The sequence below is a fragment of the Thrips palmi genome, unplaced genomic scaffold, assembly GCF_012932325.1.
Source record: "Thrips palmi isolate BJ-2018 unplaced genomic scaffold, TpBJ-2018v1 HiC_scaffold_1, whole genome shotgun sequence".
In the NCBI taxonomy this organism is placed as follows: domain Eukaryota; kingdom Metazoa; phylum Arthropoda; class Insecta; order Thysanoptera; family Thripidae; genus Thrips; species Thrips palmi.
Window position 1 is genome coordinate 5,848,202 of NW_023144620.1, and position 21,417 is coordinate 5,869,618.

At 55.9% G+C, this 21,417-nt stretch overlaps 3 protein-coding genes across 4 annotated transcripts in view; 1 reads left to right on the forward strand and 2 right to left on the reverse strand.

The window, feature by feature from the left end:
• The window catches only part of LOC117643339 (cholecystokinin receptor type A-like), a 70,554-nt gene extending 66,771 nt beyond the window's left edge, over positions 1 to 3,783 (reverse strand). Inside the window, exon 1 of the mRNA XM_034382187.1 lies at positions 3,643 to 3,783. Within this exon, the coding sequence (XP_034238078.1) occupies positions 3,643 to 3,678 (36 nt within the window). The 5' untranslated portion in view covers positions 3,679 to 3,783. The remainder of the gene's footprint in view (positions 1 to 3,642) is intronic.
• An 11,364-nt stretch (positions 3,784 to 15,147) lies between these two features.
• Positions 15,148 to 19,161, reverse strand: LOC117641611 (transcription initiation factor TFIID subunit 10-like). Of its 2 annotated transcripts, none has more exons than XM_034379104.1 (5): positions 19,030 to 19,161; positions 15,775 to 15,955; positions 15,631 to 15,695; positions 15,409 to 15,528; positions 15,148 to 15,331 (listed from the first exon to the last, which is right to left on the reverse strand). In XM_034379104.1, exons 2-5 carry the CDS (start codon positions 15,925 to 15,927, stop codon positions 15,250 to 15,252), a joined length of 420 nt encoding a protein of 139 aa, XP_034234995.1. In that variant the 5' UTR covers positions 15,928 to 15,955; positions 19,030 to 19,161; the 3' UTR covers positions 15,148 to 15,249. The 2 variants fall into 2 exon arrangements, with proteins under 2 accessions (XP_034234995.1, XP_034234986.1); XM_034379095.1 differs by lacking the exons at positions 15,148 to 15,331; positions 15,409 to 15,528; positions 15,631 to 15,695; positions 15,775 to 15,955 and adding exons at positions 16,054 to 17,733; positions 17,817 to 18,031; positions 18,105 to 18,352; positions 18,536 to 18,713 and having other exon boundaries at positions 19,030 to 19,139.
• A 1,218-nt stretch (positions 19,162 to 20,379) lies between these two features.
• LOC117643348 lies at positions 20,380 to 21,353 on the forward strand. Its single transcript, XM_034382194.1, has 2 exons — positions 20,380 to 20,945; positions 21,053 to 21,353. Exons 1-2 carry the CDS (start codon positions 20,380 to 20,382, stop codon positions 21,162 to 21,164), a joined length of 678 nt encoding a protein of 225 aa, XP_034238085.1. The 3' UTR covers positions 21,165 to 21,353.
• The last annotated feature ends 64 nt before the right edge of the window (positions 21,354 to 21,417 follow it).

Here is a 21,417-nt window from a genome sequence, read left to right on the forward strand (position 1 = left end):
AGCACAGAGGGCGTGCCCCCTTTCCGCATGCTCCCGCAGGGGCCCCACTGCCAACGCCTCACAATTAAAAATCCTCCGGGGACGCGGCCAGGCAGGTGCCGCCGTGCCGCCCGAATGTGCTGCGGCCGCGTGTCCACTGCAAAACGCCGCCCTGGGTGTGGTCGCGGTCGTCGCGGTCGCCCCCTCGGGGCCTGCACCCACGGACCCCCGGACCCTCCCGCCCCCTGGTCCGGACGCTGAGATGAACAGCAGTGGAAGATTGTATGAAGGCGGTCCCCGGCTGATTTAAGGGCTGAAGCGCAGCGAGGAAAATGAAGTTTTCAAGAGATTTTTTTAGCATTGTTGTTGTTGTTTTTCAAATTCATGCAGGAATTTTAAATTTCAAAAATAATGTTTTTTGACAACTTTTGTTTTTAATTATTATAAATTTTTTTAGACAAATGCCCCTCTTTGATTCTGGTTAGGCGAAACACCACAAAAATGGATCTCCCTGCATGGTGCTGCCTTAAAATTCAGGCGGTGGAGAAATCCTCCGAAATTCGAAATGGAATCTTCGTCCATTCAATCTCTGGGTGCCTACAACACACAACACGCTCTCAAGCGCCCCTCAAACAAACCCCCATCCTCCCACATCACACACAGTCAGCTCCACAAAAGCGGCCGCACAGAAGCGAGGCGGTACAATCGCCCTCACAGTGCGCAGACCATCAGCAGAAAGTGTTTGGGGGGGAAAAAAGACGCGGGGGAAACTGAAATTGTTTTGTGTTGCGTTGCCGCGCGGTTGTCAGTTTATCGACGAGTTAAAACGTGGGACGCCCCTAACCACTGTCTATGCGAATGGCGTGCTGACAGCTTGTCAAAAAAAAAAAAGGTTCCGTCATTACTGTGACGATTGTTCTTTTATTTTAAAAACAGCATTGAAAAAAAAAGAAAAGAAAAACTATGGCAGCGGCATTACCTCGGGCATTACTGTGGGAACTAAATCCATGAACAATTGTCTGGCAACATTTTTCCGCCTCCAATCTCTGTGCTCTCAGCACGATAGACGAACAAAATTGAATCGTCGACAACGAAACGCTCCGGGACTTTCGCTCTGTATCCGTACGCACACCTCGTTCTATACGCGCTTCCGCTGGAAATAATAAACGCTTCCTATCTGTCTGTGGCCGGGTGACAATTTGCTGCACGCACGGCCGGTTATCGAAAAGGTCACGCGAGATGATCACGAGAGCACAAACAAATCGTATAATCATTGCTGTTTTTCTTGTTTTGTTGTTGCTTCATGTGTTTTTGTATTCTTGGAATTGGTTTTCCGCTTAAGGCAGTCGTGTCAAGGACGTGAACGCCGTGGACGTCAGCCCGGAAGAGGGCAGGCGGCCAGGCAGGCAGCCAGCCAGGCGGTAAGGCAGCCAGGCAGGCAGCCAGCCTCCCTCGCGGCACGCACGGCCGCCCATTACGGCACGGCGATTCTGCACTATGGCCCAGATTCCCACCGGGCCAGAGGGCCAGGGAGGCGGGGCCCGGCCTGGCGGAGGCCAACGAGTGCGGAGTGCGGGGTTGACTCCGGCGCCGAGAGAGGCAGCCTCCGGGCAAGAGCCTCCGCGACGCCGCGGCCGTGCGGCGCAGCCAGCTTCGCCCTGTCTCCCTCGCACCTATACGGTTAGCCCCGTGGGTGCGAGAGAGACAGAGCGACGAAAACGACTCTGGGAAGTCTGCTGCAGTCCCTGGTGTTCCACTGCGTTCCGCGCATTCCCCGTGTTCGCTGGTCGTGTAGTGCCGTGCCGTGCACAGCGTGGGCGGGCACGCCTCCACGGCCGCCTGGCTGTCTGGCTGCCTGTCTGGCTTGCCGCCTGGCTGGCTGGCTGGCCCACCGGGCTCGGATTCCGAAAGGGTTGGCGGCCGCCCGACGCCTCCCGGGGACGTAGTAGTAAATTTCAGGAAGGGCCCGAGCAGCCTGCAGGTGCCCTTCTTGTCGCACGTCTGGGCTTTATTTCCGGCTGTTTGTATGCCGGCCTTGTGAGGGTGCCAGGGGTGCAGGGCGGATGCCACGCCACTGTGAGTGAGAGAGAGAGAGAGAGAGAGAGAGAGAGAGAGAGAGAGAGAGAGAGAGAGAGAGAGAGAGAGAAGACAGAGAGACAGAGACAGAAACAGAGACAGATAGAGTCAGTGTGTGAGTGTGCGCGCGCGCGAAGGCGTGTGCATGCTGGAGGTTAATCCAGGATAAGAGGCGTGCCTCGCACTGCACTTACGGTGCCCCACACGCGGCAAAGCCAGCACGCAAACAGCCAGCCTCCCCCGGCCTTATCTCCAGTCAAACATCTGGATGCGAGGGCACGCCAGCCCGCGCAGCCCGCCAGCGCGATAGTGCCATTCGGAACGAGTTAAACCCTTGTCGGCCGCGTCGCGCTCAGTTCGCGTGGACCGCAGCGCAGTGTCCCGGACCGCGTCAAAGCCCTCGGCCCGCGCGGCCCTGCGCCTCCGAGCCTTCGCGCCCTCGACGCGCTTGTCGCCCTGGGCCCTGCGGCTCCCCAGCCCTCGCTGCCCGCCCCCGCCCTTGCCGCTCGCGGCGGTGGGCGAGCGGCGTGGCGGCACAGTGCTTTGTGCGAAGTGTGCGACCGAGGCCGAGGATTGGGGCGAAACGCGTCCATCGGCGTTATCGGCCCGACCCTCGTTACGCGGACTGGCCATGCGACGGCCAGCAGACTGACTCCGAGGGTCGCTTTCGTTTGTCTCCCCCGCACGCGCAACGGGACGCCCCTCGAGTGCGAGAGAGACACACACTCGGAGTCATAGTCCGCGGCCCTGCGCACGCCGCGCACTCGGCCCCACACGCCCACTCCGCCATGCCCGGCCACGCCGTGTTCGGGGAAGTCCGCTTTAACGTCAAAGCGGCTTAATTCTTTTTGGCCTCGTCGAAAAGTCGGCAACGACACTGATTGCCGCGTCCCCGGCAGCAGCAGCGGCAGCACGGAAAGTGCAGCGTGTCGATTCCGCCAAGCGCGAGGCCCCGTGCCCCCACCCAACCCACCCCTCCCCATTCGCGCGGTGAACGCAAGAGCAAGTTTGATGGCTGCGGTTCGCGGAGCCTGCGCGAGCAACAAGGATCGAAAACGACGTTCGATTTTCATAAGTCGCGGTATTTTACTATTATCGGAGAAACTAACCACCAGCCTCGAAATATCCCATTTTTTTCGGTAGGTCAACTTGTTTCTTTGAGAGTTGTTTTTGGTCGTCCTCAATCAACATCTTGTGACTGATAACGCCCAGGCAGGCGCTAATGGCTGCAGACCGCTGCAGACGCTCCGGGTAATCAGAGGAGGGGGGAGGCTCGCGCTGCCAAGGTCAAATAGGCAGGGGAGGGTTGATTATGATCGCCCCGCGGCCTTGCCAGCCCCGCCCGCCCCGCCCGCCCCGCCCGCCCCGCTTGTCTTGTCAGTCGTGACACCAAATGCGCTTACCGCCAGCGGGGTCTGCTTCATTTCCAAGGTGCGAACCGCCAGGTGGGCCACCACACCACACCCCGCCGCACCCCACCACGCCCCACCAGACTATTCAATAATGCGTACTGCGGCGGCGGCTCCGCCATCAGGATCTGGTCTACCCTGCATCGTCGGCGTGGTCGCCAACGAAGAAGCCACTCACCAGGTTGAGGAGGTACACGTTGGTGACGGTGCGCATGCGCTTGCGCTGGGCGAGCGTGACCAGCACCAGCGAGTTGCCCACCACGGAGAGGATGAAGATGACGACGTACAGGGGCACGATGAGGCCCGTCTCCAGCACGTTGGTGGTGCCGGGGCTGGCGGCGGCGGGCCCCACGGCACCCCCGGGGGCCGCGGCCACGTCGGCCACGTCGCCCAGAGGGCGGCCGAGGGTGCCGCCGAGCGGGTCGCCGAGCAGCGGCGGCCACGACGTGGTGCCCGGGTTGCCCGGGCCGCCCGCGTCCAGCCACAGGGAGGACGCCGTGGCCCTGGCGCTCGTGTTGGCCCACTCCAGGGTGGCGTTTGCGTACGGCTCCTCCATGACGGCGGCGAGGGTGGCGGGGGCGCGAGAGACGCGCGGCGGACGGGCGAGCGACTGGCCTCAAGTGGAGCACTCCATGGAAGTCAGCAGAGCTTCAAACCCTCCGACTTATTCTGCAATACAAATAGAAACAGAATCGATATTTTTTCAAAGTTTTCCAAGTTAACTGCGTCCCAATCCCTCAGCAGTCTGCATTCACTATTTTTTTGAAACCAGGTGGCGCGAATTCTGTCCACTTTCTCTTTCACGTGGTTTTCCGCGCAGTTTCACCAAACCGCCTCGAACAACGGCCCGCAGCGCTCCCGTCATGACCGCGTCATCCGACGTCGTTGTCACCACGAGTGAAATCCAGTGAAACCCCAAACCCGTAGCGGCAACGCCTGGCAACGCGATATGACCAGAGCCCGTCCGGACCCGCGCCGCCGCGACGCGACACGGGGAAATCGCACAATGCATGCGCTGCGTGTGGCTCACTGCGTGGCACACTGTGTGGCACCCTGTGTGGCACACTGGTACAGCCCTACGTGTGGAACGCGGTGACACAGCGACACCGAATGCGCAAGCGGGCTGGCTGACCTCTCCGTCGCTGCAGGTTAATTACTTTCACACCTTGACATGACTTCCTTTTCACTTTTCTTTTCCTTTCTTTTCTCCTCCTTCCTTTTCTCCTCCTTTCCTTGCGCCCTTTAATTACCTTCATTGATTCGATTCGATACTGCAAATCCACACACACAGACACAGACCCTCCCCCAAATTCGATCGTTGGATCACAAAAAAGAATCACTTGGCGCAAACTTTGGCATTTCTATCGCGGTCTTAAGGCCAATTTTTGGTTCACCTTCCTGGGAGGAAGAAACGCCAAAAAAAAAAAACGGGCTGTATGGTCGAGTCTCGGCGAGTCTTTGGACCGACTTCCTGACAAGGAAAGCGGAAACTCGCCAATGTTAACAGGATGTTTAGCCCACCTACTGTTTGTGTGCCTTTGTGCCCGTGTCAAAAGGGCTGTCCCATTCCGCCCCGCCCCGCCCCGCCCCACCTTGCGCGTTATTCCCAGGCCGATTTAGCTCTAGATAGGCCAGACAAGCCATGTACGCGTGCTGCCGGCGGAGTGATGCGGGCCACAGGATCGATCCCAGGCAGCGGCGACGACCCCGACAGTTTGGTTCCGAACAGTGCTATGTCGCTGTCTCACTCGCACTCACGGCCCGTGCCGCGGGGCTGCGAGAGAGACAGAGCGACCGCACGGACCCGAACTGTACCCGTCGGCACGAGATGAGTACGCCCTCCTCGTCCTCCGGAGGCTCCGCGCTCGGCGTGGTGCGCCGGTTCGCCGGTTCGCCCGTTTCCGGGGCAACGACTTGTTACCGTTTCCGGAATCGGATCGAGATCCATCCTGCCTGGCCATTCCGAGGGATCGCTTAGTCGCTCTGTCTCTCCCGCACTCGGGGCGCCCCGTGGGAGCGACAGAGACAGAGCGGCGAAACGAACCTTCGGAGTGAATCAATCCGCCCGCGGCTGTCGGGGCCTCCATCGGCTGCCGCAGCAGCGAACGTGAACTCGCAGGAAAAACAGCGAGGAGCGGCCAGGATTCGAACCCCGGAGCTTGTCAAACAGCCGCCTACGCGCGGAACGAGAAAACTCGTTTCTGCAAAGTCCAGGGGTCAGCCACTCCGCCCGTGTGGTAGCGTTGGTATCGCGCCACTCCCCGGCAGAGCTCCTGCGGAGCGGAACCGGTCGCTCCATTGAGTTTGCCACTTTTTTTCCGCGAAAACTGGTTTGGCCGGAAGGACTAAGCCGTTGAGCCGAAGCTTCGCGAAGCCAGCCGGAGCTGGCAACAAGTTCCCGACACCGCGGTAATCCACTGCGGCCGCCGACACGGCCCTTTGCAAGGTGCGCGAGTCGAGGCGGCGTCTCTCTCGCACCCCGCGGGCCGCGCCGGGCCGCGCCGTGAGGGCGAGAGAGACGGAGAGAACGCTGTCCCGGCGCGACTTGGCCCCTGGCGCGGTGGCTGCGGGTGGCGTGAATTGGACTAGTTGGCGGGGATGCGGGCGGCGCGCTGCCTGCGGGGAAGGCAAGGCAGGCAAGACGTCGCCAGCTCGGCTGCACCGCCACTCATCTCTCGCAAGGCGCCGCCCCTCGCGCCGCCCCTCGCGCCGCCCCTCGCGCCGCCCCTCGCGCCGCTCCGCCCCACAGACGCCGCAGAAAGGGGTGCTGTGTACCGAGGAGCACGGCGGCGACGGCGACACGGAGCCTTTTCTGCCGCCTCTCGCGCGCCAGCCTCTCCCGAGCAACAGGTTCGGCGGCGCGGCCGACGCGACGTGACCCGGGACGGCCGGGGCGACCGTCAAAGCTGCACGTCGGCTCGCCAGTCGGCACGCCCGCGGCACGCCCCAGACAGTGTAGTCGCGGTGCTTGGCGGCTTGGCGGCGGAAAGGGCGGTGGACGGGTAGCCTTGGCCAGGCCTTGGCCAGCGCATTGAAAGCAGAAGAGCCTCGCGTCCAACGCTCACTGCCGAGAGGTTAAAAATGACTCATTACCCAGCCGGCGTTCAATACCACGCAGAAGTTCGACCGCTATCCAATGGGTGGTGGTAGGCCAGAGAGGTAGAGCGTGGCATCAGTGCCCAGGCCGGCGGTTCGACTCCACACAAAATTTCTTTCGAATTTTACTCCTCAAGTGTGGTTCAACCCACGGCCACTCCGAGCATGGGACCGTGGTGGCCAGAGTAAGGCGTCGGTTCCATGCAGGGTCGGCGGTTCGACTCCACAAATATTTCATTAATTTTGACCGGTCCTCACCCAGTGCGGTCAAACCCGTACGTAGCCACTCCGAGCATGGGACGTGGTGGTCCAGGAGTAGAGGCGTCGGTTCTCAGTGCTAGGGTCGGCGGTTCGACTCCCCCAACTTCTTGCGAAATTTTGACCGGGTCGGTCGAGTCCTGTTGCGTCAAGAACCCACCTCACGCCGATCTCCTCATCATGGGCCGTGGTGGCCGAGAGCGTAAAGTCGTGTGATCCCGATGGCAGGGTCCGGGGATCGAATCCCATCATTTCATTACATTTTTCGACCGCCTTCCTCCCAAAGCAACTCAAACCCGTCGTCCAACACGCTGCCAGACGTACAAGCGTGATAGCGTAGTGGTCAGAGTCACATTCACCTGGCCACTCCGCTGTGGGTGTCTAAAAAGCAATCCGCTTCGGCGGGTTGGCCTCGGCACTGGAGCGATGGCGTATTTGATCCATCAATCCAGACCATCCGGTGTGTGGTTGCGGGTGGTGCCTCCTTGATTCGTCGGGGAGGCGATGATAAGTCCTTTGAAGCTGGCCTAAAACGCTGTATGTTCGGTACGGGAGCGCCGGACAGTGGGGGTACCATGGGGTACACAACCAACCCTACGAAAACAAGAAGCTCCCACCAAACCTCTTCTCTGTCTGAGTCTCTCTCTGTCTCTCTGTCGTCTCACTCTACGTCCCGCCCCTCTAAGAGCTTCGTACTGGGTGCTCTCACCCAGCTGCCTGAGCTTTGGGGTCCTACTGGGTCCCCCGGCGAACGCTTAGAGTCGCTGACGGGATTAACCCCAGGTACCTGATAGCACCGGTTCCCATCCCGAACACCGAAGTAAAGCAGGAGGCCTCCCCATTAAGACTGGGGAGGGGGTGTAGAGTTCAAATTTTTTCTTTTCCCTTTCAAATTTCTCGGTTAATACTCGTTTGGTTTCCTTATACGGGGTAGTATGCGGGCTCATTCCAAAGATAGTAATAAAAATTGTGTATGAAACAAAATATATAGACCCGAGCGAGGTGGCCGGTGTTGGTACTAGCCGTGCCGAGCTGTGGCCTGCACCGCCCGCCGCCGAGCCCGCGCTGGCCCGATGAGTGCCCCGGGCCGGGCCGAATCGGGAGCTATTTGTATTTTTCTTTCATATTCTTGGTGGAATGTTTATGAAAAACTTGGCGCGGAGTGTGAGAAACGTCATATCCGCTATCGCCTGTCTATCTCTCGTCTCTCTCTCCGTTGGAGGACTCGCCGCGGAAGGACGGTGAATGGCGGCGGGAAATTACATGCATCCACGATGGGGGGAGGGGGTTGGGGTAGGGGGCACCAAAACCAAACCAATCCACATCCTGAGGGGAACGATATGAGATTGGAAAACGGGAGAGTGCACTGCGTCGCGAGGTCATACCCACTCCACTTGGATGGATTATTTCGTACAAATCCTTTACTTTAGCTGCGCGGGGGCGGAGGAGGGGGGCCTGTCTGCCCGCTCCGGCTGGCCGGCTGCGGCTTTGCTATGTTTCGCCGTTGGCGCATAAATATTTGCAAGGAAGATATGAGGGGATAGTAAGGGGAGGGATGCATGTGTGTGGGGTAGTAGGCGGCGCTCCACCCACTTGGCAAACCACCACTGACTAATGCACTCGTCTTTCTGCACGCCTCCCGTCGTGTTTATGAGGCGGACGGCCACTCGATCCGAGACTCGATACGTACGCGACTCCGGTTCGAGAGATCGAGAGACGATCGAGAGTTCCTTTGCCGAAGGCGGGGCGGGAACACAGCACGACACTCCAGGGCTAACTGGGCCACTTTCAAGAAGCGAGGCCCTCCAGGACGCAATCGACGCGCCTCGTGCTCGTGCTCGGCTTCGGTCCAGCTCCAGTCCCCTCGCCGTCGGCCGTCACCAGAAATGAATGCGCATAAATTTCACCCCCGGGAAAGGGTGGGGGGCATTCCAGCGACCGGCCCGGCAGGCGGACAGACTGGAGAGGGACTTAAGAAAAGAAGTTTGGGCACTAATTTGGGCCCATTCGGTCCAACGGGAAGCGGAAGGAAGGGTGAGGCGGGAGGCGTGAGGCTGCCAAACTGTCCCGCCGGATTCCGGCACCCCCCCTCTTAAAGTGCCCCACACCAGGCAACCAGTGCCCGAGTCCATTCCAGGGACGGTGGACTGAAAGGCTTCATGGACTTGGTCAAGGCGGTGGTTTTCTTTGGCGCAAGTCCGAGGGCTTTGTTTCAAATCCTCGGGGCTGGGCAGCCCGAAGCCGCAAGCCATGAATCAACACTTCTATTCCTCTGCGCCGACGCGCCGACACGCTAACAGAACGCCCCATCCGCTTCGCTTTGTAGAGCCCCCACCGGGGCCCCCCCAGGTAAAAATGGGTTTTATAAAGTTGTACGGAAAATTTTATAAACAGATATAAACTTTTATAAAGGCCTTTATAAAGTTTGTATAATATATACATGCTATTTTATACACCTATATGAAGCTAAAACCCTTTCAAAGGGTTTACAAAATCGCTTTATTGTAATGAATATAATCTAATACTGCAAACACCTAGAGAGGCTTTTGGCCAGAATGATAAAAGACTCAGGATATAAGCTGTAACGCTCCCTTTATAAAACGTGCAGTGGTAGAAGCTCCCGTGTAAACGCCGGGGCAGTTGTATAGCCCTTATTTAACCTTTATACGACCCACTATGAAACTTTAAAGACCTCGGGAAAATAAAATCCCTATAAATTCATATAAAAACTTATAAAGGCCTTTATAAAACCCATTTTTACCTGGGCCGCCCCGCCGTGCGCCTACAACACGGGCAGCACGCGACACAGCTGCCAGCGCGGCGGGGCGGCTGGGCCTGCTTCTCGGACGCTTGATTCATCGCAGTGCTTTCGCCACATGCCTGCCTGCCTGCCTGCCTGCGCGCTGTCCGTCCCGCAGAGTACGGTCCCGTTCCTCTCCGAAGCCAAAAGGACTTTTCGGCTAACCCCTTTGACACCTCGACAACCTAAATCCCCCCTGCAAACTCCGTCCCGGAACTTTCTGACCGGACGGCTGAATGTTGCAGCAGACGGACGATCCGCTGACGGGATGACAGCCGCGCCAGCTGCACCACCACTGCGAAATAGCAGTGGGACTGGCGAGCTGGGGGAGGGGGAGGGGGAGACTGCCCCGGGGACTGCTCCGTGTTGGGTTAGGAGCCTATTGCTCTGTTGCACCTCACCTGGAAATTGAGATCTACCTCAGAAAGACGGTCAGAAAAGTGTGTACTTGACGAATATTGTGCCTCAAAACTTCCAGCAGACAAAACGACATGTTTGCTGCGGCGCCACTGCGATACGGAGTCCGTATCAAAGTACAGCGGATTCAGGGCACGCCAAGCCGCACCGCCTTCGTGCTCGAATGCAAGCCTTTGACCGATGCGTACCCACCGGACCACTGCACACCATGAGGCCGATGCAAACATCTTGTGGGACATGTCGCCACACTGCGAGTCGTGTTCCTTTGCCTCCCGGCCAGCAGCACCGCCTCAGCCGCCTTCATTTTAGCCGAGGCCCCCAGGACTTGGATCACGAAGACTACTGTTTCGCCGTCGCATCCAGCATCCCCAGGGCCCAAGGGCGGCCGCGGTGTGGCGCGAAACCCCCTGGTCGCGTTGGTTTCATTTTCGAGTTGCTTTCCACAGTGGCGCGACTAGCACACGCTCGCAGTGCGTATTGTTCCGACGCGCGGCTCCCCTCTGGGAGTCTGAATACGCGGAGTCTGAGGGGCTCATGCTTCTTTAAACGTGCAGACAGCCCGCCCGGAGCTAGTTGAAAAACTCGGGGCCCCAACTTTAAGCATCGGTTTCCAGGAGACGGGACTGGAGAGGAGAAAGGAGAAAGGTCCCTGTCGAAATTGGCGCGAGCAATGGAAGAGGCAGCGTGGCGGCGAGCGGGCGGCAGCAGGCAGCAACAAAGCCGTTCTAACTTGACAGTGAGCACGGCGGCGGCGGACTCATTCCCTCTCTCTCGCACTCACGAGGCGGCCCGCGTGCGTGCGAGAGAGACAGGCCGACGGGACGTCACTTTCAGAATGGCCGCCGCTGGCCTGCTGGCCCAGCAGCCCCTCGTCCTGACCATTCGGCTCACCATTCGGCCGCCCTCCGAGGCTGGGACGACGCGACTCTGACTCTACCCTCGGCGTCGCACCCCATGTGGCGGCCAGAGGCGGCCAGCCGAGTCCGCGAAATTGGAAGGCAAGGGACAGGGGGAGGGGGCGTTGTTTTTCAGCCACAGACGGCGCGCAGGGCACGGCCGCAAAGCGAGTGGCAGCTCTATGGCAGCGGAAGCGACAGCAGCGGCGAAAGGTCCAGGGAGCACGGTGATGCAACTGACTGACCGACCTAGAGGCCGACATTCTCTCTGGAGGAAAAAAAGCTGCGTCTCATACGACCGCGTTGTGTTTTTCACGATGCGGTCGGAGCGGTTTTCCGCTTACCTGACCTGGGGGAGGCATTTCCCACCCCTCTCTCACGCGCTAAGGACCCCTCCCCTCGCCTCCTTTTCACACTCTCTGCCCCTCCCCCGCCCCTCCCCCTCCCCAACCCAACCCGGCAAAAGGGATAAAGGCTGACGGAATTCCGATTGGCTCTGCGAACGCGGTGTAATACGGCGTCCGACAACCCGTGGAGCAGGAATTCATTTTCGAGAGGCGAGTCCCGTCGATGGTGACAATGACACGGTCCCGCCGATACGGTACGATTCGGAGAACCTGGAACCGGTGGAGCGGTGCGCGGGGGTGGTTACTTTGATATCCACCTCCTGGGAACACCATGGATGGACACGCCCGTGCGCAAACCCTGGCCCCTCACACACACACACGACGCGCGCGCACACACACTAGCACATGCCACACCGTGCAGCACACCCACGCTCACAGGACGTGTCGCGGCGAACAAATTAGGGGTCCCAATCCCAGTTCGTTGGCGCCCGGGCACGCCCCGTACGTGCGTGCCGTGTCGTGCCATGCCGTGCCATGCCGCTCCGTGCCGCGCTGCGCCGCGCCGCGCCGTGCCCCCGGCGGCCGGCAGCTAATTTAGAGCTCGCCCTTGTTGCGGCGCTGCGGCGGTAACGCTGCGGCCACGCAGGTCGTCCACTCTTCGTCCACTCGGCCGGGACCACACACATTAGATCACCGCCGACGGGACAGGGACACGCGCGGCGCGGAGCGGAGCGGAACGCCTGCGGAATGCGGGGTAGGCCGCGCGGCGGCGCGCGAGTCGGCCGGGCTGGCCTACCCTCAATCCCGCAGGCGCTAGACCGGCCGGGCCTGTGGAGAAAACTACGTTCCTCAGCGGCATCCGCAAACGGCGTGGCCACGCTCACTTTGGCAGTGTGGCAGAGCGCGTCCAGGCGGAGACTGTCGGGACGAACAGGCTATCGGCGCGGTGGCGCGCGCTGCGGCCCCATTGTGTGGAACTGGCGATGTTGGCACGAGGGATAATCCGGTCACACGACAGAGCCGCGGCCCGCGGCCGTTCCGCACTGGTGACTTGGGTTTCCACTGCACTGTGCACACCCTTACTTTTCAATGGAGTTCTCGAGCGTCCCTGGCTGCCGCCCTGCCGGCGCAGACAGGTCGACTCGAGAGCCGAGGCGGGGAGGGGAAGACGCTCGAGACGCTCGCGCCGGCGGGGCGGGGCGGGGCGGGGCGGATGGGGCGCCAGCAGCGCCAGCAGCCAGGCCAAGTCGCCTCCAACTTAAAGCGCGGCAAGTCGGCGAGGACGTGCTTCCACCTCGTTCCACCTCCGCTGTACTCCCCTCCGTCGCCCTGTCTCTCTCGGTCTCGCGGAGGGGCGTCCAAGGTGTGAGAGAGGCAAAGCGAGGAAGCGGCGCCCTGAGTCAACCCGGTCATGCAACTAGCATCAGAAAGTAATAGGCCTCTGAGACCCCGCGCCCCGCCCCGCCCCGCCCATGGGGCACACCTGTTTCGCTTCATGCCGCGCGGCCCAGCGGACAGACAGTGGCGTGTTGAGCAACAGAGTGGCGTGTACGGCGTGTAAGCAGAAAGGCTGGAGTGGCTGGGCCACGGCCGGGCCGTGCCTGACGCGCTGCGTGCGTCCCGTCCCGTCCCCCGGGGGCAGTGACGTGTGATTCTGAATAATTGGTGAGGCAGTGGCCCGGCCACCCCGAGCCACCCGGACCACCCCGGGCCGCGCGCTGAGTTTGCACTGGTAATGAACTCGTCCTTCCACTCCGGCCATTCACCATGCAAGCGCGTCGTACAAACAGCAACAGCAGCTCTATGGTACGGTCGCCACGACCGCCTCGTCACCGTCCTCGTCGCCGTCCTCGTCGCCGTCCTCGTCGCCGTCCTCGTCGCCGTCCTCGTCGCCGTTCTCGTCGCCGTCCTCGTCACCGTCCTCATCGCCGTCCTCGCCACCACCGCCCGCCCCGATGTTCCGGACAGGGCTCCGGGTCGGAGGTCAGGAGAAGATCGGGAGAAAAGTCTGGGCGGCTCTAGGGCGGCATCGCGACGTGTAACGGGGACAGGGGAGTGTTTTTTGATGACACACTTGGGGCCGCGACTGTACGAGTGCCCCCACGCCAGCGCGGCCAGGCCAGGCAAGGCTGGGGTCGTCAAGTTTGCGCCCCGGGGGTTAGGCAACAACCGTAGATAACGCAGGTGCCTCAGGAGAGGGCGGTTTCGAGCACATAAGCAACGTAAGCTGAAATCCCCCTCCCCTCCCCCTTTCCCTTAGCGTCGTCCCTGTGCCGCCCGCACCCCGCCCACCCCTCCCCCGACACCTGTCCTTGCCCTTGACAAAGGCATGGCAGGGCGGGCGCGGCTGGCGGCTGGCGGGGCTGGCGCTACAGCGCGGGCAGACAGCCCGGGGCTGGTCGGGGAGGCTCCTTCTTTCGTCTTGTTCCAAGTTCCAAATTGTCCCCAAGTAACTAGAAGGGAATCATTACGTACTTCGCTTTGCCCCGTTTGTAAAACCCGCTCCTTTTTTCCTCTTTATTTTCCAAGTCAAACTTCAACTTTTATTAGTCTTGATCTTGAACAGAGAGGCGAAAAAGAAGGGGGCATGCACGTCTCAGAAATCCCGGTTGCAACGGTCGACAAAAGTCCTTCCCTTAAAGAATTTTAAAAAAATTATGAAAGGGGCCCGGAGGGTTTCAAAACTTATCCAATCAATGCGTGACTGCTGCCCTATTAAATGAAATGATTGTTTTGTTTGACGCCGGATTCGGCCGAGCCGAAGTCAAAACCGAGTCCTTTGTCGCGGAGTGCTGCGGGGTGCCCGCTGCCCCGCGAGCTGTGAGTCTGCGAGCGTGGCTCGGGGCGACTCGTCGTCTCGTTACGGGTTTGTGTCGAGGCATCCAATTATGAAGCGTTCCATTTTTCTTGCGAGATAGCGAGGGCGGGGCCCCGTGACGCGCTGCAGGCAGATTTCGAGAAGGGGGTCGCGTGGCCTTTCTTTCTCTCTCTCTCTCTCTCTCTCTCTCTCTCTCTCTCTCTCTCTCTCTCTCTCTCTCTCTCTCTCTCTCTCTCTCGCACCCATACGAGACACCCCATAAGTGCGAGAGAGAGCGAGAGACAGAGAGAGGCTCGGAGAGAGGCGCCCCCTCGGAATCTGCCAGGGGCTGGCAGCACTACCCCCGGCTAGCCCTAATGGACTTTGAATCGTTTTTAAGGAAGGCCGCGTGAGGGCCTCCCCTCCGCCCTTCTTCGCACCACGCCGATACTCAAGTGGCCAGATAGCCTGATGATTGATCGTTGTCTGTTGATTACCCGTCAAAGCGTTTTCAACTCACCTTCGAGACTGTCAATTTCTCTCAACCCCCGTATGATGTCGCCACCACAAAAAAAAAATTGGAATTTTTTTTTCCAGTGCACTATCCAACGTCGACGTAAGAACGCTCGTGGGGCGGTCCGCCGGGACGCGACTACGGGCGACGCGAAACGGGACCGGTCCTTCCAGCTCGACGCTCGCGCCGAGACTGGAGTCCTGGAGGCCCGGCTGGAGTCTCGCGCGGCGGGGGCCTCGACGCCTCCACGCACAGCACGGCGGCGCACAGCGGCGCGCGTCGGCGCTACCCCGCGCCTGCCGCAGATCACACCAGCACACCGATCCCGGTCGCTGGAAGGCCACTAGAAGGCGTGGAAGGAAATCATGAACTGCACCTAGATCCATGTGATCCAAGATGGGTTTGGTGTTTTAACCAATTTCTCTACTATTGTGGTGTCTTTTTTATTTCTAGTACTACTCCTTGTTTTGTTTAATTTCGATCTAAGACTTGTTGTTCGTAACATTTAGTGTTTGTCCAATAATATAAAGGAATCAAAATAAATTGAAACAAAAAACATTTTTGGCAAAACATTTTTTATTTGGGTATTCTCAGAGGAAAAGTTGTCAAGGCAATTTTTTGGTTGTTGACTGGCATTACATAAAATTAAGGGTTTTAAATTTACATAAAATAATGAGGTTTCTTCACAGTTATACCATACTCTGCTAGGGCTGGTTGAAGGTCTTCCATTGTTAAGGTGAATCTGAAATAGTTAATGTGCTTATAATAGGAGGCATTTCTTAAAACAGACTATCAGGATAATATCTAATATTCTATTACCTTCTATCTTTTCCCTTGGTCTTGTTGGTTTGATTGGATGTCCGGGTTTTGCAATGCTGAAGAGCATCATTAGCTACGTCTGAAATAAACTTTTGTGCCGCCAGGGAAACAAGTCTGACTCTGAAAGCCAACAGAGAAAAAAAAAGGCACCAGTAAAAGAGCTTGCAAGACATAGGTAACATGTACCTTAGTACATAAAAAGAGAAAAGAATGTCAACTCACATTCTTGGGTCTGTGGCCTCAAACCCAGCTGAGTTAAGGTAGAATCCGGTGACAGCATCAGGAATCTGGAAACAGAGAAGGAGAAATGAAAACTAATGACATAAAAAATGAAACTCTTAAACTATTGGATGGAGATGGACTTACAGTTGGTTGATAATCTTCTAATTGCATAAGGAAGTCTGAAAGCGGCTGTCCAGCTGTTCTAGGAGATTCTGGGGCATCTGGGATCGGTGTCGCTGGTGGAGTGTCTCCGTCTCCCTTGAGTGAACCACCTGAAGTACCTGAAGCTGCACTCATGATTCACAATCTTGAACGTAGGCAGCGACTGAAACAGCAAAAAATAACAACTCGAATGAATAATGTTTAAAACATATGTCACAAGGTTTGTTTGGTGGAACTCAAGGGAAATGAAAAGCAGGAAACTTCAAAACACTAATAAAAACTTTATTGCACAACCAATAGGTAAGGCACATGTACATGGTGAAAGCAAACAAGAGTATTTGTGTTACAAGAAACAAGAAAAGTTACAATCACAGAGATAGAGAGCAAACCATAAATAAAACAGTCTGTAACAGTTAACTCAATCCTGTATTTTTAGTATATATGTTAATTACATATTCTTATTTTACAGAAGCAAAAGGATTGGTAGTGGCACAAAACAAACTATAACTGTTTAGGTGGAGAAATGGAAATACAGACTGCATTTGATTATATGTTCTGCAGGTCACAGTACAAAGTAGAAATAAGCACTCGGTGGGTTAGAAAAAACAACAAAAAAACAAACAGCTCCTTGATAACCTAATTAAGTCAATATGAAAAACAAAACAAAAACGAAGTTAGTAAGCACAAAAACAAATACTGGTATATTTATAATTGACTAGAAATAAAATGTATTTCTTTGTCGTTCAGAAAAATATTATGTCATGTAAAATGGTACATCGAATTCACATAAGGAAATACAGTTGGTGGGGAACATATCTTACATACGACTTTACAAAATTAAGAACTAAAAGTCAAGGAAGTGCCCTTTAAAGGACCATACAAAAATATCCAGAAATAGATACAGGGTTATTATTTTCCCTTCTGTAAACTTCCATCAGACCAGTAGGTGGGAAAAAATATGAACCAGAAAAAGTCGTGCAAATATTTGCTAAGTCCAAATGTGAATTACAGGTGCAAAATATGTGCTCTGCTACAATAAAAACATCACAAAATTCTTCTTGACATCGATAGCAATAAACACAGAATTTTAAGTCACAATGATACTTAAGTTATACAGCAAACTGGCAATGGACCCTATTTGTAAACCCTAGAGGGGAAAAATAAAAGACTTCCAAAAATAGACATGTCAAATGTTAATACTATACCTATGTAATAAGAGTTAAACAGTCTTCTAAAGCTATGCTTTGGACCTATACATACGACTAGTATTGTCTGGATAATATTGCAGTATCAATCAACAAAGCATTATCTTCATGGATAATTGATACATGGACAAGGTAAATACCGTTCATTCATCTTTGGCAAGTTCTGTATGCTGCGTTGAGCTGAGCTCACCCATCAGCTTTTAGTCAACAACAATATTAACAAACTTAAAAAGTATTGTATACGGTTCACATGAGTTTGGTAAGTCAATGCAATAGGAGATTTTAGTAAGTAAAAAGCCATGCACACACAAAGGCACTATCTTAGTCACTTATCTAAACCTTGGGAAAAATCTCATGGAAGCTGCTTAAATAGCAAATGGCATGGAAAAATAATACCAATGATACATAGTAAGAACTACTAAGTAAAATGAAAGCCAAATTCTTCTCCAAATTTAATAATACAACTACTACACTAGTGTGTAGTTTCTTTAGTCATCAATTACTACAGGAGTGGCCTTAGCAGGAATGCTAAATGAATAAGAAGGCTGATGTCGCTCGCTTCCAATCTGTGACAGCAATTTGCGGCTTTGCTTCATGGCTTCTGGAGTTCCACAGTGTTCAAGCCAGTGTAATATGATTTCATGATCAGGAGGACAAGACTCAGTAAATGCAGTGCAGCTGTATGCGGCATGCAGATAACGCCACAATGATGAAAAATGTGGTGGTATTGAAAATCCTGATAAGATGATAAAAAGGATAAGTGTTAATTCATGAAAGAGAAAAAGAAGGAAACAGATTTGAGATTACACTGACACTAACCCTTCAGGGCTTGAGCAGCAACTCGGACTTGATGCAACTTGGGGAGGATTTCACAATCAAGCAAAGAAGGATAGGAGCCACATAGAAAGCCTCCTTCTCCTCTTTCGCAACTTGAACTTTCAAGAAAATTATTTAAGGTCTGCAGTTCAGTTTCCAAATGAGAACTTTCTTTTGCCACACCTCGAACAAGAAAGCAAAACTTTGAAAAGAAATCCCTGTAACATCAAAAGACGTTTAACATCAAATACAGATCGTATGAACTTTTGATAAGCTAAAAACCGCAGTTACCTTGATGCCTGGTCCGCTTCTGCCTCACATTGACTGTTCGATGTACATAATCCTCCAGGGTACCTTCCCTCTAAGGCCACTACAATGTCATCTGATGAATCCAATGGATCAAATCCATCCTCCATGGCAGCCGGTGTGACATGAAGAACTGGTAGCCGCAGTCTCATATCCAACTCAGTGAACTCCTTTGGAGGTTTTGCCGTATTGACAGGAACCACTCGAGGAAAAGGCATCACTTTTGCAGATGCCTGCGAGAAAAAATTTGACAACCAAATAGTATAATGAACAGTTTTAACTACTTAATGTGGGTTTCAAAGCAAAGCCACGAAAAGACAGTAGAGAAAATACGATAAAAACATAATAAAAACAAGAAAAGTTTAAAAGAAATAGTAGCCAAGAGGGAAATTAACCTCCACTTTAACAAAACTTACCTTGAGTCTTGAAAGCATGTGCACTCTCTGGCTCTGGTGGCACGCACCCAGACTTTGGCCATCATAGCCGAGTTTAACAAAGAGAACGATTTCGTCTTCTGGTTCAACATTCATCATTCAAACGGTATGAAAGCTCTCGGCTGACGGCGGGCTTGATGAGAGGTCCAGGCTCGATATTCTAAACGAGTCAACCAAATGCGTCCTTAACTTGGAGGAACGGTAACAATAACTACGGCGTTCAAGTGAGACAGACTCAGAGAAAAGACGGCAATCCAAAATTCATGGACACGCCAAAAAGATCTAACGGGAAATTGGAAACCGCTTCCTCAACTAGGCTAAAAATAGGGCATAGCCCTGACATGGCGCCGACAGACGACATGTTACTACTTTCCGGACGCTTCGACGCTGCATTTCAGGACACAACACTACACTTACGGGACAAAACGGAGAAAATCGAAAAATGCAAAGAACTGACACAACAAAACAGAAATTACCTGTGTAGGACGGCGAGTCTGTTAGTTTCCAATGACACAAATCAGAAATCGAACCGGATCAAAACAAAAACAATTCGCGTCGTCGGCACCGTTCTTTTGTTTAACGGAGCGCTGTCAGGTACCAACCGTTCAACAAAGCAGAAACTTCAAACGGCCAACTGCCTAAAGGTTCCAATATTCTTAGGGACTCTTTGAGTATATTATTTACAAGGTTACATGTCGCTTTGTTCGTTCAGACCGAACGCAGGCGGCCGTGTCAAGGTCGCCACGGGTCACATCGCCACGCCCCGTCGCGTCACGAACACAAACGGCGCGACCGTTCAAACGCACCTCCTGCCCTGCCACACCCACATCGACACAATCGGGCTTTTTTTTTTTAACTATTTCATGCGTAGCGGGGAGGGGGAGGAATGGGGGCCAGCTGGAAGTGATGAAGTTGTGACAAATAGGGCTGGGGATTAAAAATCCCCAAAGCCACAGCCTACTTGACGAAAAGGCCGGTACTGTTCCAGCTCGTCTTCCTCCATTTGCTTTTCATAAAAAGGAGCAATTGGTCAGTACTTGTTCTTTGTCGCGTACTGCAGCTCAGCAAGTAGAGCGCGAGGGCGTTGTGGCGCTCTGCAGTGGCGCGTCGCGTAGCGTCACGGCGTGGAGGAGCACTTGTGGCTGTTCCGGGGCGCGGTTACAATAGAGAAAGGGAGGGGAAGTCCCGTGTCGTCTCTGTCACTCTGTCTCTCTGTCGCGTGGACCCGCAGCCCGGAAGTCGGGCGCGGCCGGGGGCAGCCAGTGCCGCTGAGTTGAAGGTGGCACAGCTTCAGACCACAACAATGATTCAAAAATTAAACGATAGATTAATGCTGCATTTAACCCAAAATGGGTTGTTATATTTTTAACAATAATTTGGTCAAGTTTATTGCTTGTAGGAAACTCCCGGTTCCTTGGTGGATTTTTGGTAAGCCAAAATTCACCCTTGTGCCGCGTTCAAGCAGCGACGTCCAGGCCGCGCGTCTTTGGACAGGAAGTGTAAGGCGTCGTGCCGCGAGTAGCGCACGCACGCACGCGCGCACGCTTGGGTTCACACCCCCGCCGCCGGCGTGGCAGCACGCCGAGGGCGCGAGGCGGCGCGAGGGCGAGGGGCGTCGCGACGCTCCCCACGCCTCTATAAAGCGCCGCGACGTCGCTGCCCGCGGATTCCATCCTCCGGGCGACGCCACTCTGCGTCGCGGTCCTCTCGTCTCCGTCAGCCCCACGCCTACAAGGTAAGCGCCAGCGCGCCAGCGCGCCAGCAGACTTCGGACTTTGCAAAAGTGTTTCTCGTGAGCGAAATGAAAGCACCTCGTCCATTGCAGGATGCGGCGCGCCGTGTGCGTGTTGGCGCTGCTCGTGGCGGTGGTCGGTGCCACCGCGGTGGGCGCGCTGCCCTCGGACCCGGCCCCGGACACGGCCATCGACTCCAACGCCGTGGAGGAGGTGGAGCGGGGCGGGCGCGCGGGGGTGGGCGCCGGCAGGGCGGTGCTGGCCGAGATGGCCCGCGAGCTCATCAGCCGGTCCGCCACCAGCAGCCAGGTGCTGAGCCTCAACCTCACCAACCTGGTGATCCTGCTGGTGCTCAAGGCCATCATCTTCGGGGCGGGCCACATGGGCGTGGGCTGGGCCGCCAAGTCGTCCCGCGGCGACCACGGCGGCCCCGCGCCCCTCGTGTCCGAGCAGGAGGCCCTGCTGCTGCTCGGCTTCCTGATGGGCGGCGCGCAGGGCGGCCAGGCCGGCCAGCGCGGCGTGCACGGCGGCCAGGGCCTCGGACAGGGCCCGCGCGACTACGAGTGCCTCAACAGGGTGGCCTGCCAGGAGCCCGACGCCGCCAACGGCTACGCCCGCGCCGGCCTGCTGCTGTCCAAGGGCGCCAAGCTGCTGCAAGGGTAAGGACCGCCATCAGTCACAGCACTTTGTGCACTTCCAATTTGATAGTTGGCGAGACTTTTTATTTTCGTCTCAACTAATGTTTTGTTTTCCGAACGCTCGGCAGGGTGATCCCGTACGACGAGAAGTACGAGCACATCGTGGAGGGCATGGCGGACGCGGTGGAGTACGGACGGCGCGGCGAACGGTGCGACCTGCGCTACTCGTGCGTGCGGTAGAGCTCCTGGAGAACGACAAGACGACGACGACGACAACGACCCTCGGGCAGCACGCCTCATCTGACCAAACGACTGCTTCCCAGTGTGTCCGGCGACGATGTCTCCGGACAACCTCTCCACCGACCGCGTTTCCCGCTGGCCCCAGGATGACCCACCAGGGAGAGACGCGACCAATGTGTTCCTAAACAAGACTGCTCAAGAATTTTCAAAAAATAAAAAATCTTTTTTACCGTAGGTGTTCCATTTTCTCAGA

Excerpts from the sequence above, each read along its gene's own strand:
- LOC117641611 (XM_034379095.1), bottom strand. The coding sequence starts at position 18,652 with ATGATGAATGTTGAACCAGAAGACGAAATCGTTCTCTTTGTTAAACTC. Across the intron at positions 18,353-18,535 it reads ACATGCTTTCAAGACTCAAG|GCATCTGCAAAAGTGATGCC; the intron begins GTAAGTTTTGTT and ends TTTTTCTCGCAG. Across the intron at positions 17,734-17,816 it reads TGCTGCTCAAGCCCTGAAGG|GATTTTCAATACCACCACAT; the intron begins GTTAGTGTCAGT and ends TCATCTTATCAG.
- LOC117643348 (XM_034382194.1), top strand. The coding sequence starts at position 20,380 with ATGCGGCGCGCCGTGTGCGTGTTGGCGCTGCTCGTGGCGGTGGTCGGT. Across the intron at positions 20,946-21,052 it reads GGCGCCAAGCTGCTGCAAGG|GGTGATCCCGTACGACGAGA; the intron begins GTAAGGACCGCC and ends AACGCTCGGCAG.